The sequence below is a fragment of the Lodderomyces elongisporus genome, chromosome 2, assembly GCF_030384665.1.
Source record: "Lodderomyces elongisporus chromosome 2, complete sequence".
Lineage (NCBI taxonomy): Eukaryota > Fungi > Ascomycota > Pichiomycetes > Serinales > Debaryomycetaceae > Lodderomyces > Lodderomyces elongisporus.
This window is the reverse complement of record NC_083674.1, coordinates 1,031,797-1,055,624: the sequence shown is the minus strand read 5'-3', so window position 1 is coordinate 1,055,624 and position 23,828 is coordinate 1,031,797. Positions and strand designations below refer to the sequence as shown.

The 23,828-nt window shown below is 37.0% G+C and overlaps 10 protein-coding genes across 10 annotated transcripts; 5 read left to right on the top strand and 5 right to left on the bottom strand. All coding sequences in view use genetic code 12, as the record gives it.

The window, feature by feature from the left end:
• Positions 1–149: 149 nt before the first annotated feature.
• On the top strand, positions 150–1,673 carry PVL30_001702 (uncharacterized protein; the record flags this gene model as incomplete). The annotated part of the gene is made up of 1 exon (XM_001526851.2): positions 150–1,673. The coding sequence occupies one exon, from the start codon at positions 150–152 to the stop codon at positions 1,671–1,673; it is 1,524 nt and encodes a 507-aa protein (XP_001526901.2).
• A 168-nt stretch (positions 1,674–1,841) lies between these two features.
• Positions 1,842–5,165, bottom strand: PVL30_001701 (uncharacterized protein; the record flags this gene model as incomplete). The annotated part of the gene is made up of 1 exon (XM_001526850.2): positions 1,842–5,165. The coding sequence occupies one exon, from the start codon at positions 5,163–5,165 to the stop codon at positions 1,842–1,844; it is 3,324 nt and encodes a 1,107-aa protein (XP_001526900.2).
• A 612-nt stretch (positions 5,166–5,777) lies between these two features.
• Positions 5,778–6,977, bottom strand: FAL1 (RNA helicase; the record flags this gene model as incomplete). Its single annotated transcript, XM_001526849.2, has 1 exon — positions 5,778–6,977. The coding sequence occupies one exon, from the start codon at positions 6,975–6,977 to the stop codon at positions 5,778–5,780; it is 1,200 nt and encodes a 399-aa protein (XP_001526899.1).
• Positions 6,978–7,367: 390 nt separating this feature from the next.
• PVL30_001699 (uncharacterized protein) lies at positions 7,368–8,294 on the top strand (the record flags this gene model as incomplete). The annotated part of the gene is made up of 1 exon (XM_001526848.1): positions 7,368–8,294. The coding sequence occupies one exon, from the start codon at positions 7,368–7,370 to the stop codon at positions 8,292–8,294; it is 927 nt and encodes a 308-aa protein (XP_001526898.1).
• Positions 8,295–8,494: 200 nt separating this feature from the next.
• Positions 8,495–12,946, bottom strand: PVL30_001698 (uncharacterized protein; the record flags this gene model as incomplete). Its single annotated transcript, XM_001526847.2, has 1 exon — positions 8,495–12,946. One exon carries the CDS (start codon positions 12,944–12,946, stop codon positions 8,495–8,497), a length of 4,452 nt encoding a protein of 1,483 aa, XP_001526897.2.
• Positions 12,947–13,659: 713 nt separating this feature from the next.
• On the top strand, positions 13,660–15,282 carry LAP1 (Leucine aminopeptidase 1; the record flags this gene model as incomplete). The annotated part of the gene is made up of 2 exons (XM_001526846.2): positions 13,660–13,663; positions 14,003–15,282. The coding sequence occupies 2 exons, from the start codon at positions 13,660–13,662 to the stop codon at positions 15,280–15,282; spliced, it is 1,284 nt and encodes a 427-aa protein (XP_001526896.2).
• A 207-nt stretch (positions 15,283–15,489) lies between these two features.
• Positions 15,490–16,677, bottom strand: PVL30_001696 (uncharacterized protein; the record flags this gene model as incomplete). The annotated part of the gene is made up of 1 exon (XM_001526845.2): positions 15,490–16,677. One exon carries the CDS (start codon positions 16,675–16,677, stop codon positions 15,490–15,492), a length of 1,188 nt encoding a protein of 395 aa, XP_001526895.2.
• Positions 16,678–18,112: 1,435 nt separating this feature from the next.
• Positions 18,113–18,637, top strand: ATG8 (ubiquitin-like protein atg8; the record flags this gene model as incomplete). The annotated part of the gene is made up of 2 exons (XM_001526844.1): positions 18,113–18,146; positions 18,231–18,637. The coding sequence occupies 2 exons, from the start codon at positions 18,113–18,115 to the stop codon at positions 18,635–18,637; spliced, it is 441 nt and encodes a 146-aa protein (XP_001526894.1).
• Positions 18,638–20,343: 1,706 nt separating this feature from the next.
• RPL7 (60S ribosomal protein L7) lies at positions 20,344–22,059 on the top strand (the record flags this gene model as incomplete). The annotated part of the gene is made up of 3 exons (XM_001526843.2): positions 20,344–20,351; positions 21,038–21,149; positions 21,433–22,059. 3 exons carry the CDS (start codon positions 20,344–20,346, stop codon positions 22,057–22,059), a joined length of 747 nt encoding a protein of 248 aa, XP_001526893.2.
• A 294-nt stretch (positions 22,060–22,353) lies between these two features.
• PVL30_001693 (uncharacterized protein) lies at positions 22,354–23,562 on the bottom strand (the record flags this gene model as incomplete). The annotated part of the gene is made up of 1 exon (XM_001526842.2): positions 22,354–23,562. One exon carries the CDS (start codon positions 23,560–23,562, stop codon positions 22,354–22,356), a length of 1,209 nt encoding a protein of 402 aa, XP_001526892.2.
• Positions 23,563–23,828: the final 266 nt, after the last annotated feature.

Here is a 23,828-nt window from a genome sequence, read left to right as displayed (position 1 = left end):
TGCGGAGCACTTGGCAAGTTGCTATTAAACTTCTATTTCTACGACTTGTACCACCTGTACCACCTGTACCACGCTCACTGCTTCTTCTTTCTTCATTGTTTTTGCGTATTGATTGGTAATTGACTTTACCTAAATATTATTCACCAAACATGTTACGACGGTACTTGGCTACATCTGCATCTGCAACTGCAACTGCGACAGCTAGTGCTAGTGCTGGTGCACCCAAAAACAGTATAAAGTCAAACTTTAAGTTCCACCCCGAGTATAAATTCAAATGCGGGCTTGAAATCCATACTCAGCTAAAGACAAAGTATAAGCTCTTTTCATTATCACGAACCAGTTTCAACGATACTCCCAATAGTCATATCAGCTATTTCGATGTTGGCCTCCCAGGAACTCAACCAAAATTGAATCCCGAAGCTTTGTATTTGGCATTAAAAGCTGCAGTAGCATTAAACTGCGAAGTTCAGCAAATGTCCCGTTTTGATCGAAAGCATTATTTCTATCCAGACCAGCCAATGGGCTATCAAATCACACAGAACTTCCATCCACTAGCCAAGAATGGCTATCTCACATTTAATGAATTTGATGGTGTAGAGATTGCCACCTCCAAAGATGGCGCAAACGACACGATACGAATAGAGAAAATTCAACTTGAGCAGGATACGGGGAAAAAATATGGAGATATAATAGATTATAATAGAGCAGGCATCCCACTAATAGAGGTAGTGACAAAGCCAGACTTTGACTCAATTGAAAAAGTGTTGGCATTTGTTAAAAAATATCAACTTCTTGTGAGACATTTTGATATATGCAGTGGAGATTTAGAGACTGGTGCCATTAGAGTAGATGTCAATGTAAATGTTAATGACAGCCCGAGAGTCGAAATCAAAAACATTTCAACTACTGGTGACATTGTCAATGCTATAAAGTATGAATACAATCGACAAGTGGAGACGTTGACCAAGGGAGGTAGCTTGGAACAACAAACAAGAAACTGGGATGGTATACGCACCAATCTTGCGAGGTCGAAAGAGAATGCTATTGATTATAGATACTTTCCAGATTCTGAACTACCTCAGATCATTCTCTCACCCGATATCGCACATGATATCAAGACCTCATTGCCTGAAAGTCCAGATAGTTTATTGGCCAGGTTAACATCGTCTCCGCATAATTTACAGCTTGCACATGCAAAAAATCTTATAACCGAGCCCGAGCTTTTGCACTATTATGAATCATTTTTTGCAATTCACAGAAAACCTGACGCCGATAAGTGGGTGTTTCAAGAATTGTTGACTGCGTTTGCGAAACTAGGAAAGACATTTGACGTTGAAATAGTGAAGCCAAACGTTTTTGCTCATTTGGTTTCGATGGACCTTAACCTTGTGTCCAAAAGATTGATTTTAAAACACATGGTACAAAATGAGGTATCCCTCGATAAAGCTATTGAACAGTTGGGATTCAAAGAGGATCAAAAACCCACCACCGAGCTGGCAGAGGATATTTGTAAAGAAATTATTCTGACAAATCAACAAATCGTAGACCGTATTCAAAGCGGACACGCAAAAGCTGTTGAGGTACTTGTAGGAAATGCCATGAAAAAGACTAGAGGAAAATTTGCAGCTCAAACATTTAGAAGTTTGTTTAAAGAGCAGTTGGGAATCAGCTGATGACGGAGACAAAAATAGATAATCTAACTGGTATAAGTATTGTATTTAATTAATAAAAAAAATCAGCAAAATTTCTTCCATCTCCCCTCGTTCTTTCTTTATATATATATAAATATATATTTATAATTAAGTATGCATTTTTCTGAAAAGTTAAAAGTGCAAAGATATCTAGATAACGCTCTTCAATACTTCGTTTTGAGACACGATACCATTGTATTTCTGGTTCAAGAATTTCAAAAGTTCTACAACCTTTGTTCTCAATCCTTCGGTGTAAAATTGTTTCATAGCATCAATGTTCTCTTCACGACCAAGAGTACTTTCTTCAACCAATTTGAGTCTTTCCTCTTCTGCCTTGAAAACTCCAGCAAAAACTTCCACCACTTTTGGTGTTTGTGACAAAATCGCCTCGGTGTTGGATCCGTACAATTTGATAATGGCTTCGAAAATTGGCGTGTTCTCTTCAAGACCTGTTTGCAATGGTAAATGTTGGAGAAGTGGAGTAACAACGTGCTCTACTGGAACAGCTTGTTGGTTCTTCAAAATCAATCTTGCAACACAGCCACATGCATTGGCATAAGCACGGTTCACTACATCCTTAGCTTCTTCATCGTCAGCAGTTTGTGTTGCGTCGGCATTGTTCAACAAATGGAAAAGAAGCTCCAAGATTTGTGGGAAAGACGAAGAAACATCGTCAGAGCTGTACTCAACGAGTAAACCAATACCGTAGGCTGCGTTACCTTTAACGTCAACAGATTTATCAGTTGCCAATTTTTCTACAAACACCTTCAACAATTCGTTGGTGAATGGGTTAAAAGACTTCATACCTCCCACCATTTCAGCAATGGCACCAACAGAACCAACCTTCATTGGCTTCGACTTGCTGTTGAACTTGGACAAAATCACATCCTTAAATGAAGTAAAGATCTTAACAAAATCGCCTTCCAAAGCAACCGATAAGCTCACCAATACTTCCAATGCTGATTCGTTAAGCATAACCTCGGTTTCTGAAGACTCTTCTTCTTCAGGGAACTCCTCTTCTTCCAATTGACTTGGGTGCTCTTTCTTCAACAAGTTCATCAAAGCAAAACAAAGTTGCTCCAAGCTTCCAGTTTCGGATGGGTTATCAACAATGAAAACAGGTCCCATGACTTGAAGGGCAGTGGCAACACCATCTAAAATACTTGCAACCATAGTGGATTCAAACTCTTCCTCTAAAAGTGGGATTGCAATATCTCTGAGCTGCTTAATCAATGCCAAAATGTTGGCATCAACATATGATTGAGCAGGGACACCTTTAGGCGCTTTAAAGTCTTTACCTTGAACGGCAGTAAACATTGCTCTAACAATTTTGAACAAACAACTCAATGCAGCTTCTCTCATTCCAAAAGAGTTTTCCACTTGATCTGCCAATGCAACAAAGGAAGGCTCCACATACTTGAAGAATTCCTTTCCAGTACCAAGAGCAAGTTCACCCAAAGCCACGGAGGCAATCTCTTTCTCAATAGTGATACCAGTGTGGACTTTCAATGGGTCCTCAGCCTCTCCATCGTCATCACCATCATCCCCATCTTCACCATCTTGACCTTCAATGTTGAAGCTGAACTCGTCTTGTCCCAAACAAGTTATTATTTGAGGCACAATTTGATCCAAAAATCCAGCAAATTCAGCTCCGTAAACTTTGGCCATGTTTGCAATAAATGCAAAACCAGATTCTCTGATTCTCGAGTGCTCAGAACTGAGTGAGGTGTAAGCTGCTTCAACTAATGGTTTAGCGTACACTGAGAAGGTTTGTGATCCAACAGCTCTAGCCATGGTAGAAATATTCTCAAAGGTAGTTGCTCTCAATTCAATATCATCTTCACTCATTCCCTCAACCGATGCAGAATTTGCAATAAATGGTTCCAATTGTTGAACTGAACCTTCAAAGTATGGAGTGAATGCTTTTCCACTTGCAAATGCTGTGGATCCAATTGCTGAAACAATAGCAGTCTTTAAGGTGGATGTATTAGCTTGCAGCAACATGTGGAAAAGCTTGTGCATCAATGGCTCAATATATTTGCCCATAGCATCGTGGCTCATAAATTCAATCAAACCATCCAAGGCAATACAAGCATATTTGTATGCCATAACAGAGGATGCCGAGTCAATGATTGTAGTAATCAATGGCAATAATTCTTCGTGGTGATCAGTAACCAAGTCTTGAAGTTCAGAGGTCAATTGTGACAAGGTTCTCAATGCCGCAACTCTAACAATGAGCTCAGAGTCTTTCAATCCTTGAACCACTGCTGGGATGATTTTGTTAATTTGCAAAGAAATGTAATCTGGAGCACCAGCAGAGCAAACACCTACAGCCAAAAGAGCTGCACGTCTTTCAAATTGGTTGGAAGACGACAATAATGGTGGCAAAGCCTCAAACAATGGGTTGATGACCTGCGATGGTGCCAATTCAGCTGCCAAAACTGCAAGCAATCTCAAAGCCAAAGAAGGTGGGGCACTCTCTTCATTTTCATTCTCTTCATCTTCATTCTCGAGCTCTGCCTCAACATCAACCTCTTCTGTGGCAACCTTTAATGCAACCATAGTGAGTGGGGGTCCAAGCTTGCTAGCAGTGATCTTGGATTTTCTATAACTAACACATGAGATCAAAAATTGCAATCCAAACACTCTATATTCTTCATCCAAGTCCTTGTTTGTGACCAACTCGCTGATCATTTGGATCAAGCTAACCAAGTGGTCTCCAACAAGTCTGGAATCAATCAAGACCAAACTGTTGAAAACATTAAACACCTGTCTTGCAGATTCAAAATCATCCGAAGCTACAACTTCCTTCAAAACTTCAACCATACCAGGAATAGTTGCTTTGAACTTCTCTGCCAATTGACTCTCTTCATCATCATCGTCTTCAATGATTTGAGAAATTGCATCCAATGAGGAAACAGCATTAACTCTAATCTCCTTGGAGTCAGGGTCGCGAATCAAAGTACCAAAAAGTGTAACAAAGTCGTCAATGTGAGGAAGCAAAGCAGAGATTTGCGATTCCAACAATGCATACAACGTGAATGCAGCAACTTCTTTCAGACGCACATCATTGCTTTGTACAGCAGAGATCAAAGTAGGCAAAAGATCTTGCCATTCGTTGATTTCCAAGTCCAATTCTGCAATGGCAGCAATAACACGAGCAGACAAATTTCGGAGACGCTTGTTTTGTTCTTGGAAAGTACCTTTTAAAAGTTGTTCCTTGATGCTTCCTTTCAAAGAACCATCAACTTTCTCCCAATTGTCTGCGGCCAATTTTCTGGCTTCAACTGCAGCCAATTGCCTAACTTCATCTTGAGATGATTGGTTAAGGATTTGAAGCAACGCAGGCAATGCTAAAGGATTTGGGTAAAACTCCTTACTCAACCTTTGCGAAGCTTCCTTGATGACTGAAGAGTCCGGAGTCAAAGTTTGCCTCAAAGTATTCTCTAAGGAGCTAACAAATTGGTCATCCATCTTGTATTGGTTTTACTTATGGTTATTGTTATATGTGTGTGTATATATATTCAAGTTACTGTTGTTGTTGTTGAAAAAATAAGATGAAAAAATTGGAAACAAACAAAGAAACAAACAAACAAACAGAAGACTTTGGTTTGGGTTTCTAGTTGGAAAAGAGGTAAAAGAATAGGAATGGAAAGAAGCAAAAATTGTAGATTGAGAAGGACTTGTATTAATCTTTTTTTTTTTTCTTTTTCTTTTTCTTTTTCTTTTCTTTATTTTTTTTTATTCTATGTGCGTATATATATATATATATAAAATTAAAGCTGCTGAAGTGCGAGATGAGTTCAAAGCCTCTGATTTTGTACACTTTTTAAACGTGATATTTTATAGCATTGTACTCAGTTCCCATGATTATCGTCTAATACATACAGTGCAAATATTTAACTTTATACATTACGGAATATACACAACATTTCACATTCAACAGTACAGAATTCATCGAAATAGCTCAAGATTGCAATATTCTTTTATTTATTTTTATGTTTTCTTCTTTTCAAAATTTGTTTAAGTTTGTTTCAATTTGTATACTATTAATTTCTTGCTTCCATTAGTTTGAGGTTATTTCCTCTACATCACGTCATTGACATTCGATGGCATCTCCTTGATTTTAGTGCTATAATACTTCTCTAGAGCCTTTAACTCTATCGTGTCGCTTTTCGTTAGAAGGTTGATTGCAGTGCCTTTCCTTCCGAACCTTCCTGACCGACCAATTCTATGTATATAATTCTCTTTGTCCAATGGCAAATCATAGTTGATCACAAGCGATATTTGTTGCACATCGATTCCTCGTGCCCAAACATCTGTTGAAATCAACACTCTAGAGTTCCCTGATCTAAAGTCATTCATTATTGCGTCTCGCTCTTCCTGTTTCATATCCCCATGCATAGCCACCACAGTGAAATTCTGTTTTCGCATCTGGTCAGTCAACCAGTTGACTTTGATTTTAGTGTTGCAGAAAATCACTGCTTGTGTAATTGTTAAATTGTCATATAGATCGCACAAGGTATCGAATTTCCAATCCTCCTTCTCACATTGGATATAGTACTGCTTAATCCCTGAAAGCGACACTTCTTCCCTCTTGACCAAAATCTTTACAGGATCGGTAGTAAATTTGCCAGTCATCTCCAACACCTCGTGCGTTAAAGTGGCACTAACCACAACTACTTGCACTCCAGGTGGCAAGTGTTTATATATTTCATATATCTGCTCTTTGAACCCCTTTGTAAATAATTCATCGGCTTCATCAAGGATAAGCATCTTGATATGACGCGTGGACAAATTACGTCTCTTGATGACATCGAGAACTCTACCGGGAGTACCACTCACAATTTGCTGTCCTTGTTGTAGCCTCTTGATATCTGTACCAACATTCTTGCCTCCTATACACGCATATGTCTGAATATTCATATAGTCTCCAAGATGCTTGATCACATTCTGAATCTGTGTTGCCAATTCTCTAGTCGGCGACAAAACCAAAGCCTGACACTCCTTGGACTTGGAATCCAACACTTCAAGCATCCCAATGGAGAATGTGGCAGTCTTTCCTGTTCCCGACTGGGCTTGTGCAATGGTATCACGCCCACTAATGATTTGCATAATTGCTCTTGATTGAATTGCCGATGGAGCTTCAAACCCATATGCATATATTCCTTTCAACAACTCGGGCTTTAACCTCATACTTTCAAAAGTACGGTGAACTTTAACACCTTTCGTCGACTTGTGACTAAACTCCAACTCATTGTCAAGATCCCTATCAAATTCGTCCATATGTGTATGTGTGTGCGCTAAATTTGTGTAGACGGAGAAGATATAGTGCTGGTAAATGGCAGGGAGCAGTTTCAATGGGAATGTAACTAAAAAAGAAAAAAAGATGAGTTGTAATGTTAACCACTTGGATGCTAAGAAAGAACCTTGCCCTGACAAAGGCCTCGCGAAGAGCCTTGCGAAGAGCCTCAGAAAAACCTCAGAAGAGCTTTCCTGTGCGTACTTTAAATTTTTTTTTACCCCTAGATTCGCAGCCAAGGTATCCGCCTTCTTTCGAAACCCATCCACACAGTGCCCACACAGTACCCACACAGTATTACACAGTACCCACACAGTATTACACAGTATTACACAGTATTACACAGTATTACACAGTATTACACAGTACCCATAATGCACACCGGAGGATACCAGCCAGTGATTGTGTTATTGGGAGGGGGCCATGCCGCTGGCAAGAGTACTACAGCAAGAGCCATTAAAGATGAGCTTTTGTCCGTCCTACCCGAGGGCTCTGCCGAGGTGCGTATAGTAGACATGTCAGAATATGCCGACCAAGCTGGATCATCTATAGATACTTCTCAATTCATCAGTTCAAAATCGACGGCTATAACAGTTAGCAAGCGCGGTAAGGGAAAAGACGGCAATGATGTCGAGGATGAGCATAATTACCCTATCCTCAAGCCATCCAGGTTCAACTTTCAAAAATTAAAGATAGATCTTAACGAGTGCATTAAAAAGGCGAAGGAGCCGCCGATGCCATTGTCATCTTCACCATCTAAAGCTGCATCTACTTCTGGCTCTACTTCTGGCTCTACTTTTGGCTCTACTTCTCTTGCCACCGCATCAGCATGTTCATCATCTTCATCTTCATCTTCATCGTCATCGCAACCACAGCAGATTATAATTGTCCATGGACTATATGCTTTATACGACAAAGAGTTGCGAGATATGGCTCAAATCAAGGTTTTCATTGACAGTGATGCCGATACAAGGTTGATCAGATGGATCAAGAGGGATGTTTTGGGGACAAAATCAAACACACTTGAAGAAGTCATCAACACTTATTTGCTTGGCGCCAGAATTGAAATGAGTGACTATATTGTTCCAACAAAAGAATTTGCAGACATAGTTATGCCGCGAGGTGCCGAGCCCAACGCCGTGCGGTTGGTTATTGATGGAATCCTACTACACAAAGGAGAAAAATTGACTTCTATAAGTGCCCACCGACAAAGTTTTTCTGATAGTCACTTGCGGCCTTCAAGATTTTTTGAAAAGGAACGATTTGATGTGCAAAAGAATAAATTTTATCAGCTTAATTAGGGTGCATGGGTCTTCACAATTTGACCAATTTGACGAATTAATTAATGAATTAATTGTATATCTATCTATCTATATATATATACGTATACATTTATAAAGCATTGATCGACTGTTATTCGAACCAAATATTATTTATTCTGTTTGTTTTAAATTTTTTTTTTCTTCTTTAGACTATTTATTTAATTAAACATATTCTAAAGCTACACGTAGTTTGATTTTCTTACAGGGTCCATCTCGAGGGAGTATACATCACCAAAATTTACAATTTGGTCGGCTGAAATCAACTCTTTAAGCCTCTTGTCTGTAGCGTACCATTTTTTCAAAAGAAACGCCATTTCATTTTCCTTGAGATATTTTGTAAAGCCGGTAAACACTTCAAACCCTCCACCATTTTCAATTAAACCCCTCATGCTGTAGTACAATTTCTCATATGGAACGCCGCATTTGACAAATAAATCAACCAAGTATCCTTTTGGAGGTGTTTCCACCACAGAATTCTCGTCAATGGCCTCGTGAAGTGTCTTACTGATTAATTTGACAAGCTCATCCACAGGAAAAACAATATCATTATCGGACAATTTTGGTCCAAACAAGGCCATCTCTTCATCGAGCAAGATGTAGAATGGCTCTTTCGACGACTTCGAGAGTCTAAATATACGCTCAAACAAAAGACTCCATCTTTTCAAAATATCATCCACGTTTTGATAATCAGAAACTTTGAAAATCAATAACGAAAGCTCATAATACCCCAAGGGATCAACATAACTGTTAAACAAATCGCTAATAGACAAAATCTTGTTGCTCAATGCTTCAACAGCTATTTTACGATTCTCTGCATTGATTCTAGCATCGCTCTCGACCTTCCTCAAAATTGCTAATTGAATATCAGCTACTTCGAATAGTTCCTGAATTGTTAATGATAGTTGCACCATCTTTTGCCTGGTATCTGGCGGACAAACGCAATTACAGAACCCATTGGCACGAGACAAGTACTCAATTCTCTTGTCCAAACTGAGATCAAATTGGGAAATGGAAAGGGCATACAAAATTTTTGCAGCCTCAAAATAATTATCGCGCTTCGCATGATAGAGCCAAAGTACATTAGTCAAACCAATATTATTTTCAGCTTTTAACTCCAAAAATGGCAAAATGAAAACGGTATTCACATCTAGTAAACGCTCGCTCAAACCTTGTTCGATAAACCACTCGTAAAAAAGGAAATGAAAATCCTTACTTTTTGATGCAAAACATGTATTGTATGCCAATTCTCTTACTTCCAAAAACTCATTAATCAAAAGCTGGTTGTTTGTTTCCGAAATTTTAAGTGCTTTGAAATCCACTTTGACCAAAATACTAAAGATAATTTGGTAGATCTTGTTCACTTTGGCAGAGTTTTCATTTTGCAAACTACTATTAAATGATTGGTCGCTGATTTGGTTAATCGAGCTAAGCTGAATCTTGGACGCATTGTTAACTTTCAAGGCGATATTTAACAACATGTTGATGGCACCCAGGTAAAATTCCAAATCGGTCATCAAATCAACAGTTTTCTCAATCGTGTCCACTGATAGTGTATCGTAAGCTTCTTCAAAAAGCAACACTGCATTTTTCAAACATTTCAATTTAAAGTCAACATCTCGAGATCCAGTTTCCTTTGCCTTCATTAGATACTCTGTGGCTTTATAAGTGAAAACATCATTGGTCGAACAAAAAGATCCGCATCTTTGCTGTAAAGACGTGGCAATCAGATCAATAGAAAAGCCTTTGGAAATGCTCTGGTTGATGAGTGCAGATGTGAGGCTCTTGATCAACGATCTCACTTCTCTACTTGGCAAGAGAATGTCTTTAAACCTCAAAACCAAAAGATTTGTTTGGTCTTGCAAAGAGAGAAGCTCCAAGATTTCACCAAAACCGGTGCTTTTAGATTTTGTTTCGTATTCCTCCACCAACACCAAAAGGAATGAAAATGCCTCTTTCATCGACTTTAAAGACTTCAAAATGGAAGTGAATGCAATATTTTCAGCTCTAACGCAAACTTCATTCTCATACTGCAATGGGTCTGAACTGAAATTTGGAGCATTCAAACCTTGTATGTTGTTTCCATTTTTTTGAAAAAAATCAATTAGAACAACAATCGTTCCAATGAAATATTCAATCACCTTTTTGTCGATGCTTACACTCTGTATAATTACTTTGCTTTCTCCAATACTTGCTACTTCAACATCACCGCTTATGGCCAATTTGAGGGTCGGCACCGGTGTAAACACTTTTTGGTTCCAAATATCCTTGAGGAATCTTGAAATTAGTAAACAAGTACCATAGAACCTGTCACTCAATACAACTTGCTCAACAGTTGGTTGACTATTATTGGAAGCAGAAGCACCATTAGCAGCACCACCACTACCAGCTGCAGCACCAGCTGCGGCAGTGATACTGCTTTGTGAAAATTGTTGATGGTGTGGAATCAAAGCCGCCGAAGTTGATGATCGCAGAGCGAGATTGCCCAATCGAGCATTGTTTCCACAAGTCGAGAACAAGACTTGTGCTTTTCTTTCAAACAAGTCATTTTCATCGTGCTGACCGTATGAGCAAGCAAGATACAACAACGTTGAACATGTTTCTTCGTATCCGTTTTCCTCCATAAAATTTTCCACAACTTCATCTTTGAGGGGTCTCAATATTTGGTCTGGTGTTCTGTATTGATAAACCATGATTCCAAAGTTGGTCAAGATTGCAATTCTCAATGGTTCCTTTGTATACTGACTTGCTGCAATGTTTGCATACCCATTAGGCGTATTCGTAGCATTCATAGAATCATTGAGTTGAACAATTCCTTGAATGTATGTATATGGTGAACTCTCGCTCGTGGTGTATTTGATAAATTCTGCATCTTCAACCAACTTGCCGTTTTTCTTGAGGTACCCAAAGTTTGTGGTGGCAATAAACAATTTGTCAGATCTCTTGGTCTTTTTAACACATATGAACACTCCAGGACTGATCATTTTGGCAATTTTGGTGTTCTTTAAGAGTTGCGACTTTTGTTGGTTAGCTATAATTTGTGAAATGTATTGCCTATCTCTTGTAAAAGAGTCAAGTTCATTGTTAATCTCAGGAATTTCTCTGGTTGGTGGAAACCTAATATTGACGAGATTTAGCTTCAACGCAGCCGAAGAGGTTATGGCTGACGAGAGCAAAGAAGTGAATGATGAAGTTGACCCCAATTTGAGTAAAATTCTAGTACCATTACTTGTAACTGCTATCAATTGAATAACAGAGGATTCATGCGAGGAGATGGCATGAATGTTAATGATCTTGAACCTTTCAAAAACTTTGAAACTGCTTGGGTCAACAAATACAGATGATGCGGATTTGAAGATCTGAGTTGGAGTCAAAGTGCTTCCTTCATTTAAGCTATCCTGTCGTGGTATTAGCTTGTAGACTCTAATAACTGATTTATTTGACAATGAGTACAAAATGTCGCGACCAGAGTCAATTTCAAGTTGAGAAATAGTCTCTGGAATGTTGGCTGCGGCGGCGCCGGCAGCAGCAGAAGCAGATGCGGAGGAAGATGCAGAAGAAGCTGAAAAAGTACCCGATGTTCGTGGAGTAGTATTAGTGTTACTAGCAAAACCAAAGCTCAGGAAACTGCTAGGTAAAACGCTTGAAAAAGTACCTTTCGTTAAGCAAACTTTGTCACACCTGTTTTTGGTAAAAGATGATTTATTTGAATATTCCAACCTCCAAATATTGGTTCCGCTTCCTTCTCCGGTAAAGTAGATATCCTGTGTTTTTGGGTGAGCTATAATATTATTTACTGTTAATCCCTGCACGGAGACAGACAAGTCTGGATTGAACACTTCCAAATTGTTGTGTTCCTTGCCATATTTGACCAAGAATATTTGTATGCTAGTCACGGTTGCAACAATCAAAAGATGGTTAATCTCCTTGAGAAATATGCCATCCTTTGGCTTGACCAATTTTATCGCAAGCACTGTGCTTTCGATTTGGTCTAGTGTGAGAAACTGTGCAGACTTGTTGAATGACGATTGGGGAATTTTGTAATTCCACAAGATCAATTTATTGTCGACTGAGATCCAACTTCGATCGATTTCAGGAAGCAACCCAATTTTCGTAATACACTCTGTTTTGTTGTATTCCTCAAAAAAGGTATCTGGTAAATCATACTGTTGCACTTTTTCAAACCTCGAGAAATCATTGAGTCCGTTTTCATAGTCAAAATAATAATTGTCGAGATTAGTTTCATTTTTGATCATGTTCTCTGAAGCAAAAATATCGTGTGGTATACTAGAGTCAATTTTGCTGATGTTGGAGATCAACTTTGCTCCTAGCGTCAAGGGCGACAAAGTAGCAAAATCAGGAATTCCAACTTTGTAATTGGCTTCCTTCACTTCCAAGCCCACAGGTTGCATAAACCTTCTCATCAAGGAGGATGCTGATTCGCCTATTCTTGCTGCTGAGTTGGAAGCGGACACAGAGGCGGAGGCCGAAAAGGAAGAAAACGATGAAGAGTCCGAATGAAACTTTGTCAACTCATCGATTGCGGATTCTCCTAATCGAATCGTAGGGGAAATAAATTTGTTCTTGGTGGTGCCATGACCTGAAGTATTGTGGCCTGGTAGTATACTAACCATCCTTGACTCAATGATGCGTTGTTATTTTCGTGGCACTAGTACTGGAAGTAGGAGTAGGAGTAGTAGTGATTGTTGTTATTGTTGTTATTGTTGCAGTTGATCGAGAGAGGAGTAGTTCAAAAAAAAAAAGAATAGGTCAATGCTCGTATTGTCTCTTAGAACTTTGTTTGCAATGGGTTTGAGAAGTTTCGACATCTAGAAAAAGTGCATTAAACGCGAAGAGAGAGAGAAAAAGAGAGAGAGAAAAAGAGAGAGAGAGAGAGAGAGAGAGAGAGAGAGAGAGAGAGAAAGAGAAATAAAATAGAAAGCAAGAAGAGTGTTTAGTACATTAATAAGGTCAACAAAAAACATAATTTTGTGCCAAAGCTACGCTTCACATATTTTGAGTTAATAGCTTCCAAGATCTTTAGCTATTGAGAATTATTGTTAGCTTTTTCATGATCCATTGTTCAAGTCTATATTGCACCAACTTCTCATATTAATCAGAATGGCACACGTTTCAGCAGCCAGTTTCTTTCTTTCTTTCTTTCTCTTTACTGCTTTTCTTCTCTTTCTTTTATTTTTCTCTTTCTATATGAATTAGTATTTACTTTGAGAGTAACTCCTTAATTATTCAGTTAAAAAGGGTGTAGTAAACCACTCGACCTTATAATGCAGACAATTTATCGATTTCTGATAAAAACTCAAACCATAGGCATTCTTTTAATTGAAAGATGAGTAAAAATAATATAATTGGAAGGTTTGAAAAGGATAGAATTTTTAATATAAGCTTGTAACCGCACATAGCCTGAAAACGTAATTCTGCGCCAGCAAGCAAACGCCATAGTACTATTTTGTAGCATACCACTCTCGTGCGGCACAAGGATATCACACACACATATATATCTATACATAAATACATACATACATACATATATACATATATATATATATATAAAACTAATTGAATGCTTTCCAAATTGTCAGTACCATTCACAATTCAAAAATAATTTTATCCTACTTTGCCTTTTCTATAAAACCTTTCCACACTCAAGAGAACTACAAAGCAAAAAAAAGAAAAGAATAAAATGAAATATTCACTTGCTTTATTGACACTTGTCAGCTTAGCAATCTCGTTTCCTTTAATCAACCTCCTCCCAAACTGGATTAGTTTACCCCAGCAAGCAATTCTTGGCTACCACAACAGCGACGAACATCATTATGATAAAACAAGATTGATTAAATTGGGCCCAGATGAGTTTTGTCTTGTTTCAGAAAGCGATAAACTCAATTTGAGAAGGAGAAACAAGAACTTTATTGATGTTACTGCGCAGATTCCAGTTGAATCTGCTATTGAACAAGGTTTAATCTCACGTCCCACAATTTCCTTATGGCAAAAGTTCTTTCTTATGGGAGCAAAGCAAATCAAGACATTAAAGAAACCCATTCCTGTTTACAATTATCCGCAAAGTGTTGAGCATCTTGATGCTGTAAAGAGTTTATTCAAAGAGATTGATGTTGATCTTATGACCAAAAAACTTACCAAATTCACGTCATTCTTTACCAGATATTATAAAACAGAAAGTGGTGCTGAAAGTGCCCAATGGCTTTACAACCAGCTTGAGAAGTTGGTTGAGTCTCACGACGAGATAAAGATTACCAAGATTCACCACGATGGGTGGGATCAGTTTTCAATAATACTTTCTATTCCAGGACACGTTGACGATAAAGTTGTTGTTGGTGCACACCAAGACTCAGCTAACTTGATCTTGCCAAATATTATGAGAGCTCCAGGTGCTGATGATGATGGTTCTGGCACCATCACCACTTTGGAATCGCTCAGATTAATTTTACAAGCCTACAAAGATGGTAGTTTCAAACCTTATAACACTTTGGAATTCCATTGGTATTCAGCCGAAGAAGGCGGCCTCTTGGGGTCAATTGATGTTTTTTCCAGATATTCAAATGCTTCTGAAGTTGTTGTGGGAATGTTACAACAAGACATGACTGGTTATACACAAGGTAGTATAGATGCTGGTGTCGAGCCCCACTTTGGACTCATTGCTGACTACACGAGTGTTGAGTTGAATAAGTTCTTGAAGCTTATCATTAGTACATACAATTCGATTCCATACCATGAAAGTTCTTGTGGTTATGCATGTTCAGATCATGCGAGTGCAATTGAGAATGGTTACCCATCTGCATTCCTCATTGAAAGTGAAATGAAATACTCCAACAAGTTCATCCACTCTACCATGGACACAATTGATAGATTGGACTGGGACCACATTACGGAACATGTCAAGTTGACTATTGCTTATGCGTATGAGTTGAGCTTGGCTAAAAACTTGCACTAAAACATGTTATCAGCTTCACTTTGAAAATCGTTGTGCTTCTGTTTTAAGCAAAATTATGTAAAAGTTTATTTCTTTTCTTCTTTTACTTCTTTCTTTGCTTAAAATCTTTTATTATTGCATCTTTTCCATTCTTTGTTTTTTTTTTTTTTTTTTTTTTTTTTTTTTAATCTTTTTCATTTCTAATTCGTTTTTCGTTTTGCAAAGCCATCAAATTTTAAAGTTTAAATTGGGGAACACCAAGTCGCACAGCGACTTTGATTTGAATCTTTTTAACGGCTTTGGTCTTGAGCTTGAATCATCAATTATTTTAGCCGGGAAAGCAAACATTAGGTCATGTTGTTCACCACGTTGTCTTTTAAGCAATGTTGTGGTAGTAGTATACAAGGAGTCTCCCATTCTACCTCCACTTTTTCTTTTTCTTTTTCTTTTTATTCCCTTTCCCATTCCCCCCTTTTTTTGTTCTCTTTCAACGTTTGAACATGGAGTTACCAAACTTGATGACCTCTTTGATGAGAATATTTCACTATTCAACAAATAATCGCTTCTTTGCCCTGTTCTCGTGCTTGAACCAGAGTCCAAATACTGGCTAGGTTGTGAATACGGTTTAGGTAGGTGAAATTGGTTATTCCCACAGCCTTTCTTAAAGATATCGTTGTAACTATGGTGATAACTATGTTTATAGATTTTGCTTTTTCTACACGTCGTAATCTGTTGATCTTTTTCACTAACGATTTCAGTATTTTCCACATTATAAATATTTTCTTTATTAAAGCTCGATCTTTTCATACGTTGGGAATTCATGTCATTTGCTATTTTGCAACCTTTTATATTAATAGTGGATACGTCATGGAACGATGATGATGATGAATACAAGGGAGAGGAAGAAGAAGAAGGTAGTAATGTTGGAAAAAATGGTCTTTTGGTAAAGAATTTTCTAGATTTTCTGTTTGCCATTTGAGCAAAATGGATATCATCATGATTTTCAACATCATCAACATCAGCATCAACATCAACATCAACATCAACATCAACATCAACATCAACATCAACATCAACATCAACATCAACATCAGCATCAACATCAGCATCAACATCAGCATCAACATCAACATCAACATCAACATTAACATCATAACAATCATTGCTGTTGTTAGTGGCATTTATTTTTTTCTTTAAAGATTTATGTTCAGATAATAGCAGTAACCTTTTATTTCCCAAGCCTTTTTCAAAGACTTCGGCTGGTTGTAATTGACAAAGTTTGTGGTTGTGTTCTCGAACTAGTGGGTGGTTTAACGAGTTCCTACCAGAACTTTTGCCACGACATCTCTTATCTTCAAAGTAAATATTTAAACGATTCAACTTGTTGTGAGTCTCGAGCTCTAAAGTAGTTACCATGTCGACAGGATTCAAACAAGAAAATGAAATTAATGCTGGTTAGGGAGTAATGACCATTAAGAAAAAATATAGAACGGTTATTGACTGTGTTAATCGTTTCTCTTGTTTTCCCATTAATTTATCTTCCATCCTCTTCTTCATCATTTTCTTCTTCTTCTTCTTCTTTTCAATAGGTGTGGCTGTTTCGTTTTTTTGTTTTTTTGCAACCAAAATTGGATATATGGTATCTTCTGAACTATCTACCAATTTAATCACAAAACCTAACCAGAAACAATGTCACGACATTGCTGCATGAAATGTTAGTACAAGGGAGTGCCGGAAGTATTATACATGATTAATCCCATAGCAAACACTTGCAAGGTATTTTTCTTTCCATTTTACCTTAATGCACTTTTCAATTTTTTTTTAGCATTCTATTCTTCATACATTGGCCAGCAAATAGATCAAATAGAATAACACTACTACACTAGACTTATATACGAAACGCGTTTTCTTCAACTGTTTTTGGTATCCATACTTTTATCTATAAGCAGAAATTCCACAACAAAAACAAAACAAAAAAAAAAAACCAAAACATTTGTATTGGTACGGATTGATAATTGTATTGTGTACGGAAATAAAAGGTCGTGCATCATTACCATAAGATAAGATAAGACCGTGACATGATAAGTGAGAAGTTATAAGAAATTACAAACTAGCATCCCCATCAACTCTTCATACTTGGGACCCGATAATAAGTCAACAATACCCTTACAATGTAACGGCCAACCCTAAACAACAACATATTATTGATTTTATATGGAAAGTAAAGACAGACTCAATAATTGTATTAATCATATTAACTTTTTAATTAATTCTGTAATTGTGCCTGTTTCTTCTCTCTCTTTCTCTCTGCACGTGTATATGCGTTTATGTATGTCCGACTTGTCCTTCTTTTTTTTTTTTTTTATTTTATTTTTCTCCAATACTCTAAAAAATAAAAAGGAAATAAAAAAAAAATTCCCCATCACAATCAGTATTTGCTGTGTAAAGAAAAGACAAAAAAAAAAAACAAATACGATAAAATATATAGACACGCTCCAAACTCAGTGACTCCACTCTCTCCCCCTTATCTCACAATTGAAATCACACATAATCACAATCATCAACATCCCCTCTTTCCACAATAATATATCTATTACACACCCTATTGCCACCACAAACAAAATTAAATCTAGCACTAAACAATCAAACACACTACACTACACTATACTAAAACAACAGTAGCAGCTACTAAACTATCAACTTTACTTTACGCCTCCAACCAATTGATACCATACACGCCAAAGAAAAGCAATCAAACAAATAAATAAACAAACAAACAAACAAACAAACAATCAAACAAACAATCAAACAAACAAATAAACAAATTAACAAATAAACAAACATTTTAACCATGAGGTCACAGTTTAAAGACGAACATCCTTTTGGTACGTATTAATGGACACTTAAAAAACATTTGGGCCAGTTACGACGTTTTCTTTGCCAGCAAAATACTAACAATTGCACTACAGAAAAGAGACAAGCAGAGGCAGCAAGAATTGCCCAAAGGTTCAAGGATAGAGTCCCCGTAATTTGCGAGAAAGTTGAAAACTCAGATATACCAGAGATCGATAAGAGAAAGTATTTAGTGCCAGTGGATTTGACAGTTGGACAATTTGTATATGTTATACGCAAGAGAATCAAGTTGCCTAGTGAAAAGGCCATCTTTATTTTTGTGAATGATATCTTGCCTCCCACAGCTGCCTTGATCAGCACAATTTACGAGGAACACAAGGATGATGATGGCTTTCTTTATGTGTTGTACTCGGGAGAAAACACATTTGGTGAACAAAATGAGAAAGAAGATGGGAAAGTAAAGAAAATACCAATTGATATAAGCGAATTGGATTTCAGCTGCATCAACGAGCCTGGTGTTTGATTAAATTGCAAGCTCGTACTAGTGCTGGTGCTAGCACTAGTATTATTACTTCTATTACTATTACGACGACGAACTACTATTACTATTATTACTATTACTATTACTATTACTATTACTATTACTACTACTACTACTACTATTACTACTATCCTTATTGTATTCTGTGTTTTCTTTTTTCCCCCCCCCCCCTTCTCTTGAGATAATGTTATAAATACATCAAGAGCTATTATAATAAAACGAACGATGTAGAGGTCTCTCCACTTTAGGTATCCGTTCTTCCTTATCCCAAAAAGAGAATAAAAAAATCACAATCAGACGTAAGGAAATCGGGCAATAGAGTATACGGATTAAAGATTAAATATGATGGGTTTGATTCAAAAACGCTCTCTCTCACAATAGCCTCTCTAAAGCTCTCTAAACAATTTTTTTTTTTTGGTTTTTCAATACCTTAATAACAGATTGCAACTCAAACCTAATTATAATTTTATCTATAAACACCAAACTCACTAAAATAAAACGGCTGCTCGCTTCCAGCTTTAGTTTGATCAATCGAACCAAAAAAAAGGCGTCATGGAAACACACAGAGAGTTAAAAGAGAGCGGAAAAAACAACAACAACAACAACAACAACAACAACAACAACAACAACAACAACAACAACAACAACAACAACAACAACAACAACAACAGCAACAGCAATAGCAATAGCAATAGCAACAACGACAGCAGTAACACACAATACTATTGAATAGCTCTTATAGACAAATTTGACTTCAGCTCGGGTTTCGATCAAGTCTAATATAGCAAAAAAAGAAAATAAAATTTGAAGCTTCACAACGTAGTGTACAAGATGTGGCCATATCTTTGATTGCTTAACTTAATACATATCTTGTTATAAAGTATCCTCTTGTACTGTTACTTCCATTCTATATATCTAAAAATAACTAAGATGCCTCCAGTTGCATTTTGAGCGAAGTAGATTCGAACCAGGAACATTAATTTAGATGTCTGCAAAACTTATCCCGAACTTCACAATGCGATTAGATAACAAGACATGGTAGCAATCGAGTGCTAGCCAGAAAGGAATACGATATTGATTGCACATCCAAAAGCCAGCAAGTAACAAAAGGGCAATTTTATAGTTGCAAAGAAAGATTCGACCAAGATTCTTTATGGTGGCAGAAACAAGCACAATATATCAATGACATAATGAACGAAACAAAATAAGAGTGTTCTACAGATATACAAGTGTCATTAGTTGATCAAAGGCAAAAATTACACTAGACTTTACAACTTTTGTCTGCTGCATAATATACCAAGATGGAAGTGAGATTTGTAGTTGAAGTTAAATCTGTGGTGATGGAGGGAAAAGTAATGTATGGCCATTTGCTCAGGTGTATAGGGGTGTGATAGAAAACGAGAATGAATTAATGATGGCACTCCGATGCCATTCTGAGGCCATTCCGAGGACATTAGAATGGTCCAGCACTATCTGCGCAACCTATAGGGCTAAAGCCCTAAGTTTTTTGAAATTGTATTTCATCGTGACTCTCGTCTACCACACTTTGCATCTCGCCTGCATCTAATTTCTTGACCATATTCTTCGAGCGCAGAAAAAAACATAAAAAATCGAATGAAAAATTTATATCTTGAAAGAGAACCTTCTATTCTACTTTTCTAGATTCCATCCATCAACATCAATTCACAATGGCTTCGTATGTTTGCAACAAACTAAGAACTTGTCTAGCGCTCTTTTTCAGTATCGATCATCAGTAAAGAGATTGGCTATTGACGATGATACCAAATAAGATAGGGATTTGGTAAGATCAGTTTCAGACTGTACTTGCTTTTATCTTCTACCTTTACCTTTGACTTTTTTCTTTAAATATCCATTCCTGATTCCATTATCATTATCATTTAATTTTAATTTAATTTGTCATGATATGATTTGGAATTGATTGGATTTTTGAACATGGACGGTGCTGATGACTATACTAGCTAAGCTATTTCAGTCGTTTGTGTTTTACAAACCGAAATGCGCTTTGCATGTATAACACATCATGTACCAACAACCATGGGAAATTCAGATTATCTTGCAGCCCCTAGAATATATCTTCGTTATTTTTTTAGCCAATGCCTGATACATCTGTTTTCCTCTGAGTTGATTATTTTTGATGAATGTTTTTCATTATGCAAATTGTGAATTAGAATGAACTTGGCCGTTCAGTTCTAGATTCAAGTATCTACCTTTCCGGGTCTTTTTAAATGATACAACAATGCGCATACATTCAAAAAACAATCTTTCTGGAGGAAGACCAGGTGTTATTTGGTCGCTGGAGAAGAAAATTTTGTCTTTTTTTTTCTTTTCCTTGCATACTAACATATCTTTTTTTCTGTTTAGCTTGTTAAGTTCAATCGCTAAGGCTATCAAACCAGAGACCCAACAAAAGAAGGAGAAGGCTCAGCAAAAGACTGCTGCTGAAAGAGCTGCTCTTAAGAAGACCAGAAAACTCGTATGTAAATATCACACTTTTATTTGTCCAATGAAAACCACATCATTACACTACCCCATATGCGAATTGAAGCATATCCGATGAGTATTTATTTTTTTACATGATGAAAACAAACCAATGCAAATGGCTAGCTTCGGCTATGTTGTCTTTCAGTTAACCATCTTTCGGGACTGACCAAGAAATCGATATTTATAGGATATGAAGTGTTGTGGATTATTGGATTTGGCAATATTTTGTATATGAAATAGTTTGATTTACTAACTCCATTGTTGTTTTTTTTTAGTCTAACAAAGAAAAGAGAAAGGTTATCTACGACAGAGCTGCCAAGTACCAAAAGGAATACACCGATGCTGAGAGATCAGTCATCAAGGCTAAGAGAGATGCTAAGGCTTCCGGCTCTTACTACGTTGACGCTCAACCAAAATTGGTTTTCGTTGTTAGAATCAAGGGTATCATGAAGATTCCACCAAAGCCAAGAAAGGTTATGCAATTGTTGAGATTGACTCAAATCAACTCCGGTGTCTTTGTCAGATTGACCAAGGCCACTGAAGAATTGATCAAATTGGCTGAACCATACATTGCTTACGGTTACCCATCATTGTCCACCATCAGACAATTGGTTTACAAGAGAGGTTACGGTAAGATCAACAAGCAAAGAATTGCTTTGTCTGACAATGCCATCATTGAAGCCAACTTGGGTAAATACGACATCTTGTCCATTGAAGACTTGATCCACGAAATTTACACTGTTGGTCCAAACTTCAAGCAAGTCAACAACTTCTTGTGGCCATTCAAATTGTCTAACCCAACTGGTGGTTTCAGATCAAGAAAATTCCAACACTTTATCCAAGGTGGTGACACCGGTAACAGAGAGGAATTCATCAATGCTTTGGTCAAGCAAATGAACTAAATTCTCATAAGCTTGAGTTTTTACTGCTTTGGTTTAATTTCTTTTCTATTACATTCTTCTTTTTGGGAATTGATTGAATCTTTTTCTTTTTTTTTTTTGTTTGTAGATACTTGATTTAATACAGTTTTTCAAAGGAGAAAAAAATATAAAGGTTCGTTTTCTATTTTATTATTATTATGGGTTTTAATGCATTATTGGTTTCTGTTTAGTTTTTGTTTTTTTTAATGTTTTATTTGATTTAAAAATAAAATGACTACTAAAAGAAATAGAGCTTCGTAGTATATAACTTTGTCTTTACCATTCTATTGAGCTATAAAGCCATTGTTCAACGACTGGGATGCGTCGCCATATTTCTGTGAGTCCAGGAACCTTTTGCGTTCTTTGATCGTTTGTTTCATAGATATATGCCAAGTTATCTTGGTTTGAATGTTGGAGTGATGCGAAAAGTAGCACTATAATTAAGACACCCAATACAAGCAGCCAATTTACTTGAATCTTGAGATTCATTTTTTGTAGCAATTCAAACATTTTCATCAACTTGTAATTCTGATACTTTTTTTGTATATGCGTGCCAACGTAGTCAATACAATCTGCGGGTAGCTTAAACAATTTGGAAAATTGGGACATGACTTGAAAACACAACAGTGTAAAGAATGAGTAAATCTCAAACCATAATGGAAACCGTTCTCTCTTTTTTAATTTCAAGATCAACACTTCTTGTTCGAAAATAGTTCTTTCGAGTCTTTCCACAGTTGAACCCATCTCTGCTACCTTTAACTTTAATGATTTGCAAGTTTCACGGTACTCATTACAATTCCGAGCAAGTTTGTTTAGCTCATCATCATCATCATCGTCATCACCATTTAGAGTTAGCAAAGCCTCGTTATTGGCGTTGCTCCTAATACCAGTCAGTGAAAACCCATCATTTTTTTTAAATTCTGTATCTGATCTCCTAAGATTTAAACGCTCATCTAAATCTTTGTATTTTGAAGCAAACGAAATCCCAAAAGAAGAACCAGAACCAGAATTAAAACTAGAAGCAAATGCAGAAGAAGTATTAGAGGCTCTTTTTTTCCAATTATCGGACTCTATTTTGACCTCAGGCTTTGAATGTAACAGAACTCCCGGTCGTTCCTCTGCTTTGATTTTATTGCGTTCATGAATCCGATATCGTAGTTCGCGACTCGTCATTCCAAATCTATCTCGCAAAAGCTCAGCGAATGAATCCAAGTGAATCAGTTTTTCTATGAAAATCTTCACGTCTTGTTTAGAAAATCTCGTGGTTGGTCGATCTTTAATATATGATTCAACTATAGCCATCTCATCCAGATTAAAGAGCTGTTTGATATCAAGTAATGCTTGAATCTCCTCAATGATGGTTATTAACCGGGCCATGATTATGTAGCCAGCGTCCCCGGCAACTTTTCGCCAACTAATATCGACAAGAACATCAAGACCGGTCTCCAAAGTAACGGGGGTCTCTGTTGTACACAATGTAGACATTTGTTAAAAAAAATGTCGAATGTGAAAGAAAAACAAAAAAAAAAATCCAAAAAAAAAGGAAAGAAAACAAAGGAAAAGGAAATGATCTAGACTTGTAGGGTGATGAAAAGAACTGGGAGAAAATGACTTGTATAACAAGAGTATCTAGAGTAAAAAGTTTGTTTAAAAGCATATTTCATGTATTCGAAAACAAACGCGGAGAGCATAGAAAAAATGAGGCGGGTACGCGAGATTTGATGTGCTTCAAATTTTAAGATTATTTTAGG